Raw genomic sequence first — 22,492 nt, 5'->3', positions numbered from 1 at the left:
TTGAAATGTCAATAGTGTGGAGGCTAAGAAACCCAGAACAAGATGGCCATGCACTTTAAGTCAGGTAACGTCTAGAATCTCTAAAAGTTTAGTTTACTTTTGGAAAGGCAGAATGGGGTTATCGAGACCCGACTTTAAAACCCTGGGTACACATCTTGACGTTGAAAACCAGACCGCATGAGAGCTAGATTACCAACCGCAGCCGTTGAGGTCGTGATGCCTTAAAAACCGCGTGGGAAGGGGGACAATAGAGCGCTATGCACACACTGGTTAAGTGCACCTCAGAGACAGAGACATCCTTTAGGTCTGTCAGGCTGAGAACAAACCCAGTTATGTGGGACTAGGAACAAAGTTCCAGAACTACCGGAAGCGGCCGGGCTGCTGAGGCGTCCTGTTCCCCTAGCAACGGTCGTGAAGGAAGTGGTTGCGGCCGCCGCGCCCGGTGCGCCTGCGCCGAGGCGCCGCGTGCTGACGTGGAGCTGAGCCCGGGCCGCCGAGTAGGGCGCAACGCAGAGTGCCGGGGTGCGGCTGGGCTCTCGGAGCCGTGGCCCAGCCGGGATGGCGATCCCGTTCGCTCCGAGCCGGGGCGCCGGGGCTGCCAACCTCCGCTGGTTAGTGCTGCTTCCGCCCCTGCTGCTCGCGCTGCTGCTCGCGCGGCCCGCGGCGGCCCTGGTGGAGGGACTCTACTGCGGCACGCGGGACTGCTACGAAGTGCTGGGCGTGAGCCGCACGGCCAGCAAGGCGGAGATCGCGCGGGCCTACCGCCAGCTGGCCCGGCGCTACCACCCCGACCGCTACCGGCCCGAGCCTGGCGAGGAGGGCCCGGGACGGACGCCGCAGAGCGCCGAGGAGGCCTTCCTGCTGGTGGCCACCGCCTACGAGACTCTCAAGGTAAGCCTGGGGGCTGCGAGGACCTGGCAGGGAAGCGCGCGGCGCGACCCCGTTGTCACCTGGCCGGTGGAGCGAGGCTCCCTGTGATTCCGGCGCCTGGCTCGACCGCCTCTACCATCACTAGGATGCTCGGGCTTTCCCAAGTGAGGGAGCCCACATGGCCCATTGACGAAGATGGGAACCCCCTCAGTCTTGGGGAGTAGCTAGCCCCCTACTTTTTGTGGCTGTCTTCGGTATGCAAAGGCATTTTAATAAGATGCAGCTCACACTTGGAAAGCAGGGTGATTATTCTTACCGAGGTCTGTGATAGAACACTGGAAAATCTCCAGTGTCTGCGACCGCCCCAATCTGACATGACGGGAACTTGGTTTCGGGGGATGGCATTGTGACATTCAGCTTGGGCATAGGTTCTAGAAAAACACTGAGAACACCAGGTGTTTCACTTTTGCCTCTGACACCCCCATGTGACCTTGGATAGTGACTTAATATGTTAGAGTACCTGTTTCTTCATACGCAGGATTATGGCCATGAAACCTGCGCAGAAGGTTATTTTGAGGATTAAATGATCAATGGAAAACTTCCTATATAGGAGATGTAATTTGGTGCTTAATGACTTGAGTTTCAAGACTCTGAGAATTTCTAGTAGGAAATATTTCGTGAATATTTCTGTAGTTATTTAACAAAGGATTTATTGAGTCCTATGCAAATAGGGAGGGCTTCCCTCCTAGCTCAGTCAGTAAAGAATTTGCCTGCAATGCAGGAGACCCAGGTTCAGTCCCTGGGTTGGGAAGATCCCCTGGAGAAGGAAATGACAACCCACTCCAGTATCCTTGCCTGGAAAATCCCATGGACAGAGGAGCCTGGTGGGCTGCAGTCCATGGGGTTGCAAAGAGTCGGGTATGACTGAGCGACTAACACACTTATGGGGTTGGGGAGATTTAGTCTGATCCTGTTTTCTACTGCAGCAAAAAGCAAACTATAAGAAATCACAAAGTACGAATCATATTTGGTGTGTTACTGTTTCAGGGGTCTCTTCATGCTAATACAACAGCAGTTGCAGTTATACTGTATTTTTTTCCTATTTTTTCTTTCTTTTTGAGGCACAGTTTTTCATGTTGTTGTATGGTCTGCTTTTAACGACTACTTTGAGTGGGGATAGTATAATTCAACTGTGAATTATCTTTCCAGATAAGATTTCTAGGGCTGAAACTTCTGAGTCAAGGAGTTTATGGCTTGCTTTCCAGAGCAGTTCAGATAATATAGAGCCATAAAATGCACCAAATTCGTACCAGCATTGGTGAGATTGCAGTTTTCACTGGCAGTTACCTGAGGAATGGGTGGGGGTTTGAGAAAGTGCTGTGGCCACAGGGAACCAAGAGGGCTTGGTTGTCTATTATTTAGGATAAAGAGTGAGTAAGGAAAGACTGCCGAAAGATGGGGAAATTCTTCATCCAAGGCAGCCCGGCACCTGAAACTCCAGTCTGTTTTCTTCAGTGAGGAAAGAGCGGTCCAACAAGCAGCCAGAGCGCCTGCCACTGCGCCTCCAAAGCCCTCGTAGCAGAGAAGGGAGCACTGGGCAGGTGAAGAGCGTCCGGAAGAGAGGCAGCAGAAACACTGGCAACTCTCGCCTTCTGCTGGGGTTGGAGATGGGTAGATTTGGCGTGAAAAGGGTGAGCGTAATATTAACAACTTTGAAAACAAACGCCAAGAGATAGAGACGGTACAGAAAATCTGGCCGGGGGGTGGGGGTGGGGGAGCTCGCAGGACTCTTGACTGTTCTTGCTGTTTCCTCGAAGCGACCAATGCAGAGGCTGAGCTGGTGGCTGTGTCACGGTTGCCTCTCAGTGTTTCTGCAAGTTTAGCACTGATTCGCCAGCTGATGAAGAGCTCGAGGAAATAATTTGTCCACTCAAGAACAAGGAACGTTGAGGCAGTTAAAAAGGAGTAATGTCTGGAGAAAGGTGCACTGTTCCTCTTGATTGGGACAGGCTTGTGGTAGCTGCAGATGCCTCCAAACAGGCATCTAATTCTAGAATTAGAATTGTGGTGCTGGAGTGAGTGAGAGAGTGTTCTATAGTTTCCCCAACCCTACTCATTATTACTCAGGAGAACGGAAATTACTGTGAGAGAAAAGGGGTGTCTGGACTTAGTTCGGACCCTTGCTGAGCTCTGTGAAAACTTCCATGTTTATTTTATAGAGATAGATATGGATTCCACTTGCAACTGGAACACCTCCAGAAACTTTTTTTTTTAAAAAAACTTCATTGCAGATGCCCTCTCCTGGAATAAGGAAGAGGACTTTGTCTTGCTGTGTGTGTAAGCAGGTATAAAAAAACAAATAGGGTGGTCTGATTTTATTGCTGTCATAACAGAGAATGGTGAGAAAGTTGTCAGAAGCTATAATTTCTGGAGAATGCAGTGATCTGATCAACTGGGGTCATCCCCTCTAGGCAACAGTGTGTGGTACGACATGCGTGTTCAGTCGTGTCTGACTCTTTGTGACCCCATGAACTGTAGCCCACCAGGCTCCTCTATCCATGGAATTTCCCAGGCAAGGATACTGGAGTGGGTTGCCATTTCCTACTCAAGGGGATCTTCCGGACCCAGGGATTGAACCCGCTTCTCCTGCATTGGCAGGCAGATTCTTGACCACTGTGCTGCCTGGGAAGCCCGAGGCAACAGAGGTGTAACCGCTGTTACATCTGTTATGTCTGATATCTGTTATGTGTCAGCCACTGTTAATCTGTTATATGTTGCACCTGGATTATATTCACAGCCTGGAAGGAGGGCTAAGAGGTCCATCTGGCTTTTGCTTTGAGCAGGTCAGACAAAATAGTGGGAGAAGTTGATGAGGTTAGAGGCTCTGGAGTAAAGATAACCACAGACACCTGCCTGGAATTCCATATATCACCTCATGGGGGCAGCACTGCTGACTTGGGACCACTTTTCCTTTCTATTTGCTCTTTCTGATACACACTATATATTTCTCCATAAAGACTAGCAATAAACCCTGTGAGCGTGGAAAAGGAGGGAGGATCTTGGTAGGGCCTTGGAAAGACTGTGTTCTCCTTCACAGCCATGTTCAGTTATTGCCGGCATATAGCGGGAAAAGTTGATTCTGTATTTCCTTTGTAGAATGCTCAGGTAGATTCCATCTCTGGAATAGTATGTGACAGAAATTGTTTCTTTTGTGAAATCCAAAATAACTCAGTTGTAAATTCACTGGAGCCAGGAGCCTTTTTTTTTCTCTCCCCCATAATTTTTTGATAACCTCCCTAATTTCTTATTCTTGGTGTGTTCAAGCCTCTTAATTTTTTTTGAACATAAATAAGAAGCTATATTATATCCTCATTGTAACCTTACAGTGGTGTTCCATTAAAACTTGTAACAACCAAGCATCTCTGACTCACCAAAATGAGAATTATATTTGTGTAAGGTATAGTGGGTTTATGATTCTGAAGTTAGTTTTGGTTGAATAAACACCTCTTTGAGAGAGTTTTTTTAGATGGAGATTGTTTAAAAAAGTGATACTAATGTGATTTAAATGTAGTTGGTCAGACAAGGAGATATTATCACAGTTGGTCATTGTTTTTATAGCAACAGAGATTCTTCCTGTGAATAGATAGAATGGGGAAAAAAAAAAAAACAAACAGAAAAAAGATGGTAATAATGGAGGGCAAAGGGAACTTGCCAGATGCTTTTACCAAGTCATGCTTAGTTCATGTTCTCAAATAACTTAAGCTTCTAGATCTCAGCAAGGGCTTGAAACCATTATGATTTCACACGCTGCTTTATATTTGTTTCATAACATGAGTTAGGATGATGAAATAACTATTTAGTGAGTTTGACTACTGGGGATTCAGGGGACTCATGGACTTTGGAAGTTAAGTAAACAGACTGTCACTCTGTCAACATTGGATCTTTTTATGTGGATATAGCACTTATCACACTGCACTGTAAATGCTGAGTAGCCCATCTCCCCTCTCCATTAAACCTTATTTTTGCATATATATCTGCGGCAACTAGCACAGTGTCTGGCACATAGATAATGAAAGTCTGTTGAATACATGCTCCCATCTGGAGATAGATTCAGATAGGATGACAATTGAAAGTGGACTTCTGGTGTTTTGACACGGGTATATGAAGCCTACTTTGACATTTTACCCCAAGTTAACTGTAGCTTGAAAGAGTGGTACAGATAAAATAAATTGGATAGATATGAATGAAAAATTCCTATGTGAGAGAAAAATCACAATTCTATTTTTAAGGAGAAATTATTTTCTCAGGGTTTTAAAGTGGGAACATTAATTCTCCGTATACATAAGAATTGGATGAGCTAGATAAAATGAGAAGGCTGGCATAGAAGTAAGCAGGTGAGGAAACAGGTGGTAAGGAAGGATGCACTTATAAAACCTGTCATTGGTAGACAGTGGTAGAGTTTGATAGCATTTTGTAAGATCACAAGAGAAGAACACAGAAAAGGCCGTGGAGGTATTGCTGGCGTGCAGGTTATCTGAAACGTTGAAGGGATGTGTAGAGAGTACCTTCTGCTTCAGCCTTGTCTTGGCAGGAAAGTCCCAGGAACACTTCAGTTTCTCTTTATCGGTCTGGTTGATGTGGCAGGACTTTCGCAGTTAAGAATGATTTGGCAGCAGGGGCGTCCTGAACTTCCTGCCCCGTTATGTCACGGTTTATTGTTCTGCCTTCGTATATTCTCTTAATCAACCCTGTCTCCTAGCCGGTACTGACCTAAGTTCTGAAGGAGGAGACCATAGCAATGAGAAAGGCACAGTTCCCGCCTTTAAGCTTCCAGTATAGTAAGGAGACACATGCTTATTGTTCAGTTATTATTTGTTTAAGTTATATAATTTAAGTTGTGTAGATTATATTGCAACACTGAGAGGGCACAATTATTTCTTTGTGGAGCACTGGAGAAGAATGGACTCTTTGATCTGGATCTAGAACAGTCACCACGGTTGACTGTGAAGGGACATTTCTGGTAGAGAAAATTCTCGATCAACGAAAACATGGAGTTGTGAGTGTGCAGGGCTTGTTCCAGCAGTGAGATGTACCATCACTTTTATGCTTTTCCCAGGGACTCTGTTTTGGAGGAAGAAAATTAGCCGCACTTATTGGTATTACTATCCTATTGGTGTTATTATTTTTTCTTTTTCAGCATTGATCCACATTTTAATCAGACATTCATAATAAATGTGTATCCATAAAAATAATAGAAATGATGTGAATTTGTATTACAGTTGTGATGCTGATAAACAGCCGTTAAGTAAGCTTGATAGCAGATAGTTTTCATTTCATACAAACTCTGATTGGTCACAACTCCATGTAACACTTATAAATTTGGGGGCCCTTTAACCCACTCCAGTACTCTTGCCTGGAGAATCCCATGGATGGAGGAGCCTGATGGGCTACAGTCTACGGGGTCGCTAAGAGTTGGACACGACTGGCAACTTCACTTTCACTTTCTGGGTTTAGTGGGAAAGATGACGTGTTGGACAGTTCTGCCACTGGCCCAGAAGGATGTGGTACCTTTTGTGTCACATTGGCTATTTCTGCTCTAAACCCATAAGTGTTGTTTACTTTTCACTCATCCCTTAATGTCACCTACTCAGTTCAGTTCAGTCGCTCAGTCGTGTCGGACTCTTTGCGACCCCATGAATCGCAGCACGCCAGGCCTCCCTGTCCATCACCAACTCCTGGAGTTCACTCATACTCACGTCCATCGAGTCAGTGATGCCATCCAGCCATCTCATCCTCTGTTGTCCCCTTCTCCTCCTGCCCCCAATCCCTCCCAGCTATTACTCCCTACTTATGGCCAAGGTTGATTAAACACCAGATGTGTTTAATTCTAGTGCTGTGACTCCCTGACACATGTTATCAACAACCCATCAGAGCTTTTGAATAACACAAAAACTACTGAGTTGATGTAATTCTAGGCAGAAACTAAGCACTTGACATGTTAATTTTGCTTGTGTAGGTTTATCATAGGTAAACGGAATATTTTGAGATATTCACAGCACAAAGACCCTTAGTGTACTTTTAGAGATTGTAGGGGATCTACTGTTTCTAGGTTAGAAGCCTCTCAGGTGCATGGTAGGGAGAATGTTTCAGGAGACTGGAAGTAGTTTGGGGTGGCCCCTCTAAACTGTTCAGGTGTGTTGAACTTTATGTATTGGCGAGTTACCAGATGTTTGAAAGTGGGATAAGTAACACAAGTCTGATGTTTGTTTCAGAAAGAAAGTTCTGGGAACAAGATTGAGGATGGTTTGCGGAAGGCAGGAAGCTTTTCTTGACTGAAGTCATTTTACTTCCACCTTAGTCTTCTGGAATCTCACCATTCCTCTTTGAAAACTTGGGAATTTCTTAACTGGTTCAGCTCTCATTCCTTGAATCTATGGTCACATTTTTCTGCTTTCTTCACCAGTGGCTGTCCTTGCTTGCTTATACCCCATCATTTAAACTGTCACAGACTGACGTGTGCATCAGCACACATCCTGGAACTGTTCTTCCCAAGGTGAATAGTGATGGCTAAGCCTCAGATCAGAGGGCTGCTCTCCCTTTTGGAACTATTTGTGGCATTGGATGGCCACCAAGTAGTTCTTCAAGCTGCTGTCCCTTGACTGCCTTGATGTAATTCTCTCCCTTTGCTCTGAACTTTCTAGCCATTTCTTTCAGTCTGTATGGCCTTCTTTTTCTTCTGCCTTCACCTTAAACATTGCATTTCCTTAGTCTTATCCTTTGGGTACTCTTTCCTTTTTATTTTCTAAGCTCTTCCTAATGAAACTCAACAACATCCATGACAGTCCTGAAATTTGTGCATTCTCTGGGTTCATAGTTTTAAATTGTCTCTCATTTGTAGCACAGGTACCCAGAATTAAACATGAAACCAATTCTGTTATCTTTGTTAAAAGCATAAATTTTAAAAGAGGATGACTCTCATACAAAATGAACATGTGTCAAAGATTTTATTTAGCTCTTTAATTAATGCAGGAACCAATAAGATATTAAAGTGAAACTCTCTCAGTCTTATGCAGCTCTTTTTGACCCCGTGGAATAGTCCATGGAATTCTCCAAGCCAGAATACCGGAGTGGGTAGCCGTTCCCTTCTCCAGGGGATCTTTCCAACCCAGGGATGGAACCCAGGTCTCCTGCATTGCAGGCGGTTTCTTTACCAGATGAGCCCCAAGAGAAAAAGTGTCACACCCTTTACAGTCAAGACAAGGAGTGCTGAAATGCCTATAATAACTGGTCAGTGTGACAAGGCAGTCATCAGTTCTCTTAATTCTACTGGACACAGTTTGTGTGAATAAGAATTATTGTATTACCCCCAGTTTTCCACAATTTTTTTCCTACAAAGTTAAAGTAGACTTTTCAAAAATAAATAAAAGCATGCCCCTCCTACAGGAATAGGTGATCCCTGGAGACTCCAGGCATTGAAAAGCTGTCCAGTAATTTTTTTCCTCCCCATTTCAAAATCTTCCACAGTTTCCCCCTGCACCTTCTCCATGCTTGATGCCCTCTTCCTTTATTCTTAGAATAACATGGTTCACAGAGTGACTATAATTAGAAACATCACTGTTCTCAACGTGATTGATTCCTGTACCCCTTTAATCACTAGAAGTCTAATTTTTCTACTTCTTAGTCTCTGAAATCTGTTTTCCCTCATTCCATTCTTTATAATACTGTCAGAGTTATCTTCCAAAAATACACACTTATAGTGCTGTTAGTCTCGTACTTGAAAGCCATTATATGTTCGAATAGCGCAGGCCGTTCACACTCTAACACGTGAGCCTGGCGTGTACGAGCCCCTGCAGTTCTTGTCGAACCTGTCTTCCTGGCTGCATCTGCTCCTCCTTTCTTCCCTAAACTTCCCGAGTGCCTAAGCTCCACCAAATCTATTCTGTCCACTCTGCTTCTGTACTTTAACACTTGCTGCTCCCTTTGCCTGGAACAGATTTTGCTGCATCTTACTTGCTTTTCAAGATTGAGCACCCATTTCATGCCTTCTGTGAACCCTATTACCAGTGGTCTCAGGCAGAGAAGTCAGTGCTTAGTCCACGGCTTTTCTTGCTTGCTAGATTCTTCCTGTACATGGGGGAGCCCTTGAGGCCAGGACTTTTGTTTGTCTTTTTATCCCCCTTTGTGTTCAGCACATGGCTTAAATGCCTTGCATAACTATTTTTTGAGCTGAAAATAACTAAGGTTTTTTTAAGCTCAGGTAACGATATAGTTGGTTAACAAACTGAAACACAGGAATAGATCTGGATTGTGACTATGCTTAACTTGAGATATTTATGTTACATTTAGGAAATGTTCAGGAGATATCTCAAAATAAGAGGAGCAGGAAAAACAGATCTGAGTGTCACTCTGACGTGGTATAGAGTGATACTGCAAATGGTGAAAGTTGCTGTGAGCGCATGCAGACTGAGAAAAGAAGATGTTTAAGAGGATAGTTGCCTGAGTGGCTGCTGGACAGGGAACAGGAAGAGAAATGGAAACTCGGAACAGTTAACTTTCTTCCTCTTTGGTAGGATGTAATAGTCTGGAAGAAAAATTAGGTGTTTTTTTTTTTTTTTAAAGGATCATTTGTGTGTAAATTTCTTTCAAAAATAGGATGAATATATATATTTTTAAGAACAAACTATTACTGTATTTTCATATATTATTGATTCTTGGCCTTTACCATCCTAAATGGTTTCTATTGTTTGTGTAATCGAAAATTTTTAATATGAAACTGGTTGCAATATCAAATTATTGCAGTTTATATCTGTTGAGATCAAACAATTCATTATTTCTTTCAAGGACAAGAACATAATATATTTTTGCCTCTGGGGAGGGGGGAATGATCATTTTCACAAGAGAAGGAAGGATTCAGTACTTTCTTTGCTTGTGGGTTTCCTCTTATTCACTTTTGATCTAGATATTGGTGGTTATGTTCCAGTCCTCCTGCATATGCCCAAGAGGATTGGGAGTGGAGTGAACATCAGCAGAAGCGCCATTTTTTCCTGTAGAGATTAGAGACAAGGAGCTTATTGCCCTGCTTGTCAAGGCTCAGGACAGAGAGGAGGAAGAAACGAGTATAAAGGTTTTGGCTTTGGAAAGAAGCTGGAATCTCCTGACCCTGGGACTTTAAGATCCACAAAATTGCTGAAAGAAAAAGTACTACCTTATTGAAAGGTAAGATATTACACTGTTTTAAGGTTTAAGCTCTTATAGCCACATTAGCATATCTTCATAAGCTATAAAATCAAGCAGTCATTTCTGCCAAGCCCAGGTTTTTGTGATAACCCATGGTGAGGTGGAGACCTGGGTTGCTGGGGAGATGTCTGCAGTGAGGGAGAGCCTTTACAAAATTTCATTCAGTTTTGAAATGATAATTATTGAATGCCAGGCACTGTGCTAGGCCTTGGATATACAGAGATTAATGGATCACCCTACCTGCCTTCTAGAAGTTCTCATTCAAGGCAAAGAAAAAAACCCTGATGATTACAATGTGATAAGTGCTATAATAAATAGGTAATAAGTGTAGCAAGAGTGGTCTGAATCTGTCTACTATTGTTTATGTCCTAAGGGTTAATGGAAGCTCATAAGGTTGGATAAAAGGAAAGCGCATTTGAGTTAAAGTGAATTATCTGTTCAGACATAGATATAAAAGAGCATGTTATACCTAAGAAGAACACACCAAATTCCAGAAGTTGCTATGTAATGTTTGCTGTAGGCAAAAGAAGAGAGAGTGATGAGATGTTGCTAAGTAGGTAAATGTAGGCCAGTTATGGAGGCCTTGTTGCATGCCAAGGAAAACTGAACTTACCTTACTAGCCACTGGGAAGCACTGGAGATAACAAACGAACAAACAGTGAGTCTACTTAGGTCCCAAGATGGGTAGGAGAAAAAATAGATACATGATATTAAAATAAGAATGGACATGAAACTCTTTAATTGGGTCCCAGTCTGTCTTTTCTTTTTTCCTAATATTCCCGGTGTCCTGTGTTCTTATTAGGTTGATTCTAAACTTAGTAGGTTACTGAAGAGTAGGACTTTGACTTAGCTTGTTGAGACTCCCTAACTCTTCAATTTGTGCCAACCTTGAAACAACCTTGTAAAGTGTATTAGGCATGGCTCAGCTTAAAATCCATTTTCTTCATTCTGGAGAGAAAGCTATAAACCCAGTAAAGAAAGAAGATTGTGGCTGAATAAATGCTATAACAAAACAGGGTCATGAAGTTATGGGCCCCAAGGAAAAGAAAACCATTCTAAGAGAAGTCAGGCTTGACCCTGAAACCATTTACAGGGATGAGGTAGTTTGAGGACTCATTATAGAGGGACCTCAATAGACCCCACAGGCTCTGGTGACAGTAGAGGGGCCAGACATAAGGTATAAATTTTGAAGTTGCTGGTGCTGGAGCATTAGATGACCATCCTGTTAATGAAGCTCTGGGCTTGATGAAGTCACAGATCTAGGGAGCAGTGAGAAGATAGTGACTCAGGGCTAAGACACGGGTGAAATGCTTAAAGAAGGGTATCTGCATTCCATGGATTATGACCTTTACTAAGATAAGAGAACAAGGAAAAGAGCATAGCCACCGAACGCAAGGTGTCCACAGAGCGCATTTCAGTGGCACTCAGATCTCGCTGGATGCTGCAGCCAGGGGGAGTGCAGACAGTCAGACCCGGCTGAGTGCTCTGCCAAGATAAGGATGCTGGAGGACTGTAGGAGCCTCACCCCGGGGGCAGTTAGTTTCAGAACTTTTCATCTAGTTGGAGCAAGGAGAAGAATCGTGTTTGAACAAATACATTTCAAAAAGCATCTGCCAAGGCTGGGAGGCTGAGTTTGAAAGGCAATAATTTCAGGCCAGAAACAGCATACCTATAAAATTAGTCCAAAAAGCGAAAAAAAAAGGAGGGAGGATGGAAAAATTCTCAAAAGGTGTCCTGAAGTACTCAACATGAGGTACATCAGGTAGGCCTTGGTCTTCAGAGCCATCTGTATGACCTGTAACGTTTTACCCCCTTTGGGTTAGAAGCTCTAGAATATGGTGATGGCTTACAGAGGAATAATGGACTGACAGCTGAGGCGTGTGGTGTGCGGCTCGCAGGGTCTCAGTTCCCTGACAAGGGGTTGAACCTGGGCGGTTGCAGTGAAAGCCTGGCATAGGATCACTAGGCCACCAGGGAACCCCTGAGAAAATCTTTTCTGATGAAAGAGAATGTTTAAGAAGTGAATTTGAAAATTCACTGAGCTCACCTTTCCTTATATAACAGATGATTCTCATATCGGCTCTCCATATAGTGCCATGGAATAGACTTTAAATATATTTACATCTAATTATACTAGATACTAGTTCATCTAGCTTCAAATTCTAGTCAGAGATAAAAAATATTTTGAATGTAATGAATGTAAGAACTGTTACCGAGAGTGTGCTCATTCAAATTCAGAATTCTTTTCTTTTTTTTCCAGATTCAGAATTCTTCATAGGAAATATATAATGATTTTAATGGGTACAGGAAAGATTTTGTCATTAGCAAACTTTTTATTTTAAATCTAAGAAACTGCATATTGGAGGACTCAGGAGGAGGCCTGGAACAGATCCAAGCGCCTCTGTGGTTACAAAGAACTAAACGTAGATTTTGAAATGGTTTTGCTAATAATCTGCAGCTTTATGAATGTTGAATAATTAATTTATCATAGAAAGAAATCCTCTAGGTTTAAAAAAGATTTTTGTTTTCATAATGGTTTCTGTTGTACTCACTTACAGATAAAAGAATTTGCTGTGGCTTTAGTGTTTAACATTTTTTCTGGAAACAAGACAAGCTGAAAAACAGGTTTTTGTGGGATTAAAAAAAAGCAAATCATAATTTAACAGCTTTTTAACCTATGTAACTCAGTAAAAGATTGGCATTTGTACCCGTTACAAACTGATTAAAATTACAGAAGGTTTTAAAAAATGTTTATTTGTAAACATTTGAGCAGCATTTCAGAAGGCTATAATTTTTTCAGCATGTTTACATAGTTAAGAAAGAGCTATCTATTACTTTATGAACTGGGCTGTGAAAACGTGTTATAATAGTAAAGGAGTACATATTTTTAGCATGTTTTTGTATGATATATGTCATTTGATATCCAAAACAGCCCTGTAAAATTAGTAGGGGAGCTATTAATATCTCTGTTTTACAAGTGGAGAAGAGTGAGGCTCAGAGAGGCTAAAATTTTTGCCTAAAGTCGCAGAGGTAGATTTTGACCATTCTACTCCATCAGTGTTTCAGTGTTTCCTTGAGATGAACATAATTCAGTTTTGAGGGCATAGACTGGTTTTGTCTATTTTTTTGTTATCTTAATCTTTCAGAAGAAAACCTCCTATACAAGGCTGGGAAATGATTGTGAATATACACAACAGAAATAAACATTCTTTTTTCTATCAACAGTGACTGAGAGTAGGTGTCAGCATGCTCTTAAAGGATAAGAACAAATCTATATCCTTATTAGCACCACAGCACTGGCTAAATAAGCTTAGTTCATTGCTATTGAAGTGTTTTTATTTTTTCCAGGAGGCCTAATCGTACTCAAGAATTTGAGGAAAAATCTAAATTTTGCTTTATACCTAATATTAAAGTTCTGGAAACAAATTTGTGTGTGCCTTTGAGGAATTATGGAAAATTTTTTGGACAGTTTGTCCTTTTACTCAGATTGACTATATAATTATAAAATTCTGGGTTTAACTTCAACAGATTATTAACTAAGGCCACTTAATGAGCTGTCATATGAGACTGGGTGTCTTGTTATTTTTACTTTATAGGATGAAGAAACTCGAAAAGATTATGATTACATGCTCGATCACCCAGAGGAGTACTACAGGCACTACTACCACTACTACAGCAGGCGCTTAGCCCCCAAAGTGGACGTGAGAGTTGTGATTTTGGTCAGCGTGTGCGCCATTTCAGTATTTCAGGTGTGTATTGATGGATGTGTGTATCCATGTGCGTGTGAAGGAGTGCACATTGCGTAGTGCTAGTCATTAAAACTGAACTAGAAGTATGCTTTTGTGCAGTTTCACTTCCATTTCAGATTAATTTTTTATGTTAGAAAAATATTTAATCAGTTGATAGTATTAGAATCTTTGATGGCAGGAAATCTAAGAAATTGTGCATGTCATTATATAACTACTGAAACTAATTACCAAACAAAAGTCCCAGATCTCTTCCTCGTTCAGTTCAGTTCAGTTCAGTCGCTCAGTCGTGTCCGACTCTTTGCGACCCCATGAACTGCAGCACGCCAGGCCTCGCTGTCCATCACCAACTCCCAGAGTTCACTTAGACTCACGTCCATCGAGTCAGTGATGCCATCCAGCCATCTCATCCTCAGTCGTCCCCTTCTCCTCCTGCCCCCAATCCCTCCCAGCATCAGAGTCTTTTCCAATGAGTCAACTCTTCGCATGAGGTGGCCAAAGTACTGGAGTTTCAGCTTTACCATCATTCCTTTCAAAGAAATCCCAGGGCTGATCTCCTTCAGAATGGACTGGTTGGATCTCCTTGCATTGCCCGCTCTATATTTTCCGTATAACAGCCAGAGTGAATGTCAACTAGATCCATATGATTTACTGGTGACCCTTGAACAGCATGGGTTTGAATTATACTGGGTCCACTTATACTTGGATTCTTTTCACTAGTTGCGGTCCTGCATTACAGTACCACACAGTTGAGGTTGGTTGAACTGGAGGATAGGGAGGCACCGTGTCTGTGTACAGTTGGCACCTATGGAGGGCCAACTATGAGTTACATGCAGATTTTACAGAGGATGGGCCCCCTTCATGTTGGTTCAAGGACCAAACTGTACTTTCATAGGACTTTTCAATGATTTCCCATTAAACTTGGGGAAAAATCCAAATTCCTTAATTTGGATTTGCCAGGCCTAATAAGTCCTGGCATCTGCCTACCAAATGCCAGGGGTGTAGTGCTTGCCACCATTGTAACAAAGAAAAATCTCACACATTGCCACATGACGGCTAAGGGCACTACTGCTCCAGTTTAAAAACTCCTGAAATAGAGTAAAAGTGCTACAGTAATTTTATGTTGTTTTAATATATCACAGAAATACAAGTTCAGCCTGAAATGAGTTTTCCCTACTATAATTCCTAAAGTAACCATACCTATCATATCCTCCTCTAGAGGGGGGGAAAAAAAATAAGTGACTGGAATGAAGCAATTTGCTAGTTTCAAAATTACTTCTCTATAATTCCCAGAAATGAAATTCAATTTCTATGACAAAAGAATTCCTACTGAAACCAAGATTGTATATTTTAAATGTTTCAGCTTTTGTAGTATTGCCTTTTCAACAGGGAGAGGAAGGGCAATTTTACTTTTCTGTTTTAGATAACATAATACTCTAGTCACTTTTTTTTTTCTATTAATAGATTGCTTCTATAATATTTTAGGATACTGGTATAATTGCTGTATTTATTCAGTAAAATAGCTGAAATGTGTGGAGGTACTATATGAGGAGTAGGACTTTTTCTGATAATAAAATCCTTTGTGGTTGAATATATTTAAGAAATAATTTAATGTTTTCCTGCCCAAATAAGTAAAGATTCAAACATACTTGAATCTTTCAGTTCATAATATGATGAACATTACTGTGGTATGTACAGATGGTTTAGGAAATAGATAAATATCATTGCCTGAGTCTATACCCTGTGATTGTTTGAAAGAAACTCCTTACCACCTCGTTTTGCCTTTTGACTCCTCCAGTAAGTAGATTACAACTTTAAAGAAAGAAGAGAGATTTCTTAACTGCAATCTAAGGAGGAGTTGGATGGTAAAGATGTGGGATCAACAGGTACAGTGTGATTCCCCTGAGCCATCCTCTGATCTTGGGTGTCTCCTGTGGAGAATCAGTGGCTTTTTGGCTCAGCTGATGACTTATCTGACTTGTCAGTCGTGAAGATTCCCATGTCCACACAGCTATTATTCAACTGTATCTTTAACCTACAGAGTAAGATCGTTGACGTTCCTGTTTTTAATCAAAATGGGTTTTTTGCAGGCAGGATTGTGTTCACCAAGATGAATTTTGGTAATAAAAGTGACCCGTTTTTCTTTGTTAAATATTCTAGTTTTTCAGCTGGTGGAATAGCTATGACAAGACGATCAGCTACCTGGCCACAGTGCCCAAGTACCGTATCCAAGCCATGGAGATCGCCAAGCAGCAGGGGTTACTGAGAAAAGCCAAAGAGAAGGGTAGAAACAAAAAGTCCAAAGAGGAAGTTCGTGATGAGGAGGAGAGCATCATAAAGAACATTATAAAAAGTAAAATAGATATAAAGGGAGGCTATCAGAAGCCCCAGATACGTGACCTTCTCCTGTTTCAGATTCTCTTAGCTCCTTTTCACCTGTGCTCGTATATAGTGTGGTATTGCCGATGGATCTATAATTTTAACATCAAAGGCAAAGAATACGGGGAAGAAGAAAGACTGTATATCATACGTAAATCTATGAAGATGTCAAAGTCTCAGTTTGATAGTCTAGAAGATCATCAGAAAGAAACTTTTCTTAAACGGGAGCTTTGGATAAAGGAAAATTATGAGGTGAGTAATGACTCTGCTGTGATTTTTACTGTTATCTTCCTTACCAACTTAAAACTAAAGGATCACAGAAGTGTGCTCTAATTTCTGAAATTGAAGAGTTCAATATGGATAAAGATCTTTGGTTGACAATATAACCAGTAGTTATAACAATATAACTAGACAGTAAAACTAGTGAGTTTTTAACCTGTAAATTTGTCCTTTTAAAAGATGAACTTCAGATACTTTAATTTACTAATGCTAAACATTTAAAGAATGGTCTAATTTGTTATGTTAAATTGCACTGGGATAGAATGTATGTTTGCAAGGATGTCACCATTTTCTGTTAATTGCACTAACTAAACTTTGATCGTAACATCGTATGGAAAACCTGAACTAATTTTACGGCTGACCCAATCACTATATGAAACGCTTTCACTTTTAAGTAGTGTAAGCAGCCCGCTTTACAATAAACTGTCATGGAGTGCTGTCCTGCGATGAATTATGGTATTATGTGAAATTATCTTAGGCATTCCTTCCTGAAATTTGGAAGTAATGTAATATCTTTCTAAAATTTGATATGGCTGTGAAATTGGTTATGAAAACTTGTCCATTTAACTTTAATTGACATCCACTAAAGATTATAGAAATGAAAGATATTCTTTGTTTTTAACCTCTGTGGTTTATTTAACCTTCTTTGGGAACTTTAAAAATATTTTGAAAAACCAATAATTATCTTTGAAGATAAAAGAAGTTGTAAGTTCAGTTTGGAGACAGAAGTATTTATAAGGTCACTTTGTTCCTTGGTTAGGATCAACATATACTTAAAGTTATCTGTTAAATTTAGTGAGTACCATGTTAAGAAAATTTGTGTTGATTCTTTAATATTGGATGTTAGTTGTAGAGAAGAAATGCTTACAGCCTTTAAACTCACCTTACATAAAATTTCAAGGAAGAAAAGAATACATTTCCAGGTTATAGAAATCAGTAGAAAAAAACACTAGTTCTTACATGAGTTGTTCTTTTTTTATTTTTTAATTTAATACTGAATGTTAAAGTGCTTAATTGCTTAGTATTTTTTGGTGCATGGTCTTCAGAAGACAAACCAATACATTCATTGGAAACTTTTACCTAAAATTATATTTGAAACATATAAACATGCTGTCCTTGTTCAGTTGTTGTGTCCAACTCTTTGCACCCCATGGACTGCAGCACACCAGGCCTCCTTGTCCTCACCATCTCCCGGAGTTTGCCCAAGTTCATGTCCATTGAGTCAGTGATGCTATCCAGCCTTCTCACCCCCTGCCGCCCTCTTCTCCTTTTGCCCTCAACCGTTCCCAGCATCAGGGAAACCTGCCATAAAGCCAATGAAAACATTTCTCTTTGGATTGTCAAGTCAGTTCATGTTATTTATACTTATAGGTCTACAAACAAGAGCAAGAAGAGGAACTAAAGAAAAGACTGGCAAATGACCCTAGATGGAAAAGATACAGGAGATGGATGAAGAATGAAGGGCCTGGACGGCTGACGTTTGTGGATGACTGAAGACTGCTGGGATGCTGCTATGCCAAACCTTAACTGTGATACCATTTTCATAACTGAATTATTTTAGCAATGTATCGACTGCACCTCAGCAGCAACTAAAATTCCTCAAGAATTAAACAGAATAATGTAGACATTTAAATTTTCCCTTCAAACTTTATACATAAGACATTTATGATTGTTCAATTTTTATAATCGATTTGTGGATTTTGTCAAAAGACTTGACATGAAGATTTATTAGTTGCCATTTAAAAGTTTTATATCTTTAGTTAAAAATTTGACATGAAAATTTATTAGATACCATTTAAAAATACTACGTGTTAAGTGTTTATTCTTCAAAAGTGTTTCCTTATTCTTTGTTACAGTGATACATTTTTCTGCTTTTGTGACCTCTGATAGTTTCACAGAACGTAGTTATAACAGCATTTAATAACATTATTGAGCGTGTCTTTCTAGACACAAACTTCTTCAGCAAAACGAATTCAATTATCATGTCATCTTCATGACAGTCATTATAGGATTGAAATAAGTTCAAAATATCTCTCTGGGAGAGTCTTCTGCTGGGCTGTCTTTATACTATCTCCCCCCAGTCATAATATTGTTAATAAGATCAGAAACTCTCCAGGAGAGTGAATGTACCTTCCTGTCCTTGTGGGATGGTCTTGATTACAGTCATTATAAGACTATAACTGTGTTCGCAAACATTTCTCCAGAAGAGGACCTTGTAAGAAGGTCTTTTTGTACCACAGCATTGCTTTCTTAATCCTCCCTTCAATTAAAAAAAAGAAAACAGACAGAGCGGAAGTAGTGTAATGAAAAGTTCATATATTATGAAGTCCTTGATTAGTGAAAAATCCATTTTATGTGAGCATCTTTACATGAATTTAAACCAGAAGGAAGAGGTGCATGGGTGTGTGCTGTTCTATCAGACAATGAAATGTAAACGTTTTATACATGTGGAGGTGACAGTAATTCACACGTGATTTGACTGAATCGAGTATGATACAGGAGCAGAGTATCGAAATACATTCATGGTGGTCGGTCAGTACTCCTGTTAAAAGATACATCCCAGCCCATCATATTAATAAAATGGTTGCAATATATCCCAGGTTTGTTGATATGCCATTTTAAGTCAAAGATTAACATACTGCTTTTGTATTATTTTAAAAGATGTAGGATAAAAGTATAGCATAGTAGATAGGCAGAATCAGTTTCTCCTCAAAGGAAACTAATCCTTTCAAGAGCTCAGACCAAATATCTGACACATACAAAGACGCAGGAGGGGAAAGTTCACCGCACTTGTTAACATAGCAAAAGACCTGAGGTGGATTATTTATTTCTGTGAGTGAGGGCCTCAATTACCTCATTAGAAAATTAGGGGAGCAGTCTGGCTAGATTATCACTAAGGTCCTTTTGCAGCTCTAAAATTATATTTATATTTTTGTAGACTTCAGACGAAAGTGTTTTATGCATCCATCTTTTTTGGGAGGGTGGAGAAGTCACAGCCCTAAATTATAGGAAGCTGTGTTTCAAACCCCAAATGCCCAACTCTTAACCATAGATGAATGCCTTTTAAAGGTGCTGCAGTTGGTCTATAGAGTCAGTAATCCCTGTTTCAGTGAACGTGTTATCATACATTTGACACACAACAGTATTATCTAAGAATGAAAGTGTGTACCATATGTTACGAAGACCAGAAAGAAATCTAGGTACTTGCCCTTCTGTTAAAACTTCAAATAAGTTAATGATTAACTGTATTTTTTTTTTAAACCTAGTGATAAGGAAAAATGAAAGGACTGAATGTGTTAGCATTCATAAAAGTTGACTGATGAAAGCAGTGTATCTTTGGATATTATTTTGCATATATATGCTAGATTGCTGTATATTTTTTTTTGGTCTTTATATAGGAATCTCATTTCTGGAATTGTTCCTGGCAACCTGCTTCCTTGGTAAAAGTTTGGTCTGTCTGTTGGAATCATGGCCATTGCATGGGTAAGAGGAAGGGACTCTCCTTCACAGGACTGTGGTTCTTCTCTCCCGTTTCCTCAGCAAAATGGCTTTATGCTCCAAAACCCTGGAGGAAAGGAACGGCAGTTAGTTGTATCCCAAGTGTCATTCAAGTATCCTGGGTATCTTTACTGTCTCCTTACACTGCCCATCCCCACCAAAAACCCAACAGCTTCTCCATTTTAGAAACATCTGGAGAAGAATCTTGAGTAGGGGATCCCAGAATCCCACTACAGTTAGAAAATCTTTCTTGAGCTTCATTTTAGAGCTATCACCATTTCCTTTTTACTTGGAATTCAGGAGTTTACAGAGCATAGTTGCTTATTGGTTTCTGTTTATTATCACTTAATGTAATTGAGGTCTGTGCTAAAACTACCCTTAGAGTTACATTCACATCAAATTTCCTCATAGCAGATTCCAAAACTGATCCTTCCTTCATTGGTCTAATTTCTTTATGAATTCTCCAAGTTCTACAAATTGTAGATTGCAGTTTCATAACACATCTATCAAGTAGATGCCTAGGACCATGCCTAGAATTTTAAACACTACAAGTGGTATATAGAAATTTAAAATATTACATGAAAAAATAGTTCAGTTTATAGAATTGACAACTATTTTAGTACTATTGAATGTATGTTTAGAAAATTGTAGTTTATTTCCTTTGAGATTATTTTTTGGACTGAAAGGGCAGTAAACTTTTTACACCCATGCCTTGGAAATATTTTCCTTGAGTGGAAGCCAACTGCTAAGCTTACGTTCTGCTAATGTTCTAAACCAGTGAATTAGCCCCAAACTGAAAGTTCTGTGGAAATTAAAGAGAAATGGCTTTTATTAGACATTAGTATGAATAGGTCTAGCTACTTAAAAGACTTTGTATTGGACATGGTCTCTGGAGTTATAATTGTGCCCTTGAGGCAGGTAAATGTTGATACCTATATAAAATAGTTGTGTATGGATGAATTATAATTTTATTTACAAAATGTGATACTCTTCACATTTAAATATGTACTAAGGCCAAATCTGAACCTTAATCACTAAATAAAATTTGCTAAAGAAATTAACTTTTCTGGTTTCCTCATCTGTGAAATGAGGGGATCTTTTTAGAGAATTAGGACTTACTCTATAAGCCTTACAATTTACATAGGTTTAGGGTCTTTAAGTAGATTAGATGGCTTGCAATTGAGAAATGTTACACATTATTTAAGTAAAAAGCCTACATAATTTGTCATAAACTTAATCAGCTTCTTAAAGTATCAGAGTATCCTTGACAGTTGTGTATATAATGGGTCACATAACTTTAGGTCAGAGACATATGGGATTTCTTACAGACTCCACTCCAACTTTATTAGGGGATGAAGAAACTTCCTCCCATTTCACTGTGTCTTCTTTTGTGACCTCAAGACGAGTGAGCAGAATGCAGTCACATGGTTCAGGCTTTGCAGCCAGATCAAAGTTTTGTTTCTTGGCCTTTTGGCTAAGATCAAGTTTAGGATGGGGACTTCCTAGGTGGCACAGTGGTGAAGAGTCCACCTGCCAATGCAGGGGACGCAAGAAATGCAGGTTCGATCCCTGGGTCAGGAAGATGCCTAGAGTAGAAAGCGGCAGCCTGCTCCTGTATTCTTGCCTGGAAAATTCCATGGATGGAGGATCCTGGTGGGCTACAGTCCATGGAGTTGCAAAGAGTCAGAAGCGACCGAGCACAGACCAGTGTTTAGTTCCTGGCCCTACAAATGATTAACAGCTTGACTTCGGACAGGTTAACCTTTGAACCCCATTTTTTTCATCTCTGATAGTGATACTAACTTCATAGGATGAGAATTAAATAAGATGGGGTAAAATGCCTGGCCTATATTATAGTTCAATAAGTGAGTTCCTCTGCCTTTCAGAGAGAACAAGACAGTCTTTTTTTGTTAAAAATCCATGGTAATACTGTTAAGTGATTACAGACCTGTTGTTTCTTTACTATTTTAATAGGTATTTGAATTCCTTACTTTGGCTAGAGTGAAAAAGTGACACTCCTTAGGGTTGGGATTTGTGTGTCTTACAATCAGCTGCCTGCCCCTTGTTGCCCCTGAGGTACAAGGTGAAACAGCTGAGATTACAGCTCAGAAAAGAATGAACTTTCAGAGCAAATAATCTGCTCACTAGTTCAAGGCCTACATTTATGGAAGGGATACTTCCAGCAAAATACAGAGGCATGCCTGGAATGGTTGCTCAAAATGACATCAAGTAGCCCTAAGTTACACTGCCTCCCAAAGTCTTAAGCAGCCTGTAAAAATCTCTGCAGAGAAGCTGAATCTATAAACCTGTTGGTGAATTATTCACTCCTGATTCATTTTTTAAGTTCTAAAAATAATGCAGTGGGTATAAGGAAGTGACATGGATTTTTATGGTACATTATATTGTGTCACATTAAGTATAATTGTTAATGTTTTCCTGTTTCTTTTTAGAAAACTGAAGGTAGCAGAAAGAAAACACCTCAT

The 22,492-nt window shown here is 40.3% G+C and overlaps 1 protein-coding gene across 1 annotated transcript; it reads left to right on the top strand.

Moving 5' to 3' along the window:
- Positions 1-441: 441 nt before the first annotated feature.
- DNAJC25 (DnaJ heat shock protein family (Hsp40) member C25) lies at positions 442-21,070 on the top strand. Its single transcript, XM_069575433.1, has 4 exons — positions 442-891; positions 13,704-13,856; positions 16,014-16,484; positions 17,883-21,070. Exons 1-4 carry the CDS (start codon positions 559-561, stop codon positions 18,003-18,005), a joined length of 1,080 nt encoding a protein of 359 aa, XP_069431534.1. The 5' UTR covers positions 442-558; the 3' UTR covers positions 18,006-21,070.
- Positions 21,071-22,492: the final 1,422 nt, after the last annotated feature.

This window comes from Ovis canadensis, chromosome 2 (genome assembly GCF_042477335.2).
Source record: "Ovis canadensis isolate MfBH-ARS-UI-01 breed Bighorn chromosome 2, ARS-UI_OviCan_v2, whole genome shotgun sequence".
Lineage (NCBI taxonomy): Eukaryota > Metazoa > Chordata > Mammalia > Artiodactyla > Bovidae > Ovis > Ovis canadensis.
Note: the sequence above shows the minus strand (reverse complement) of the source record. Positions and strands in the feature narration are given on the sequence as shown.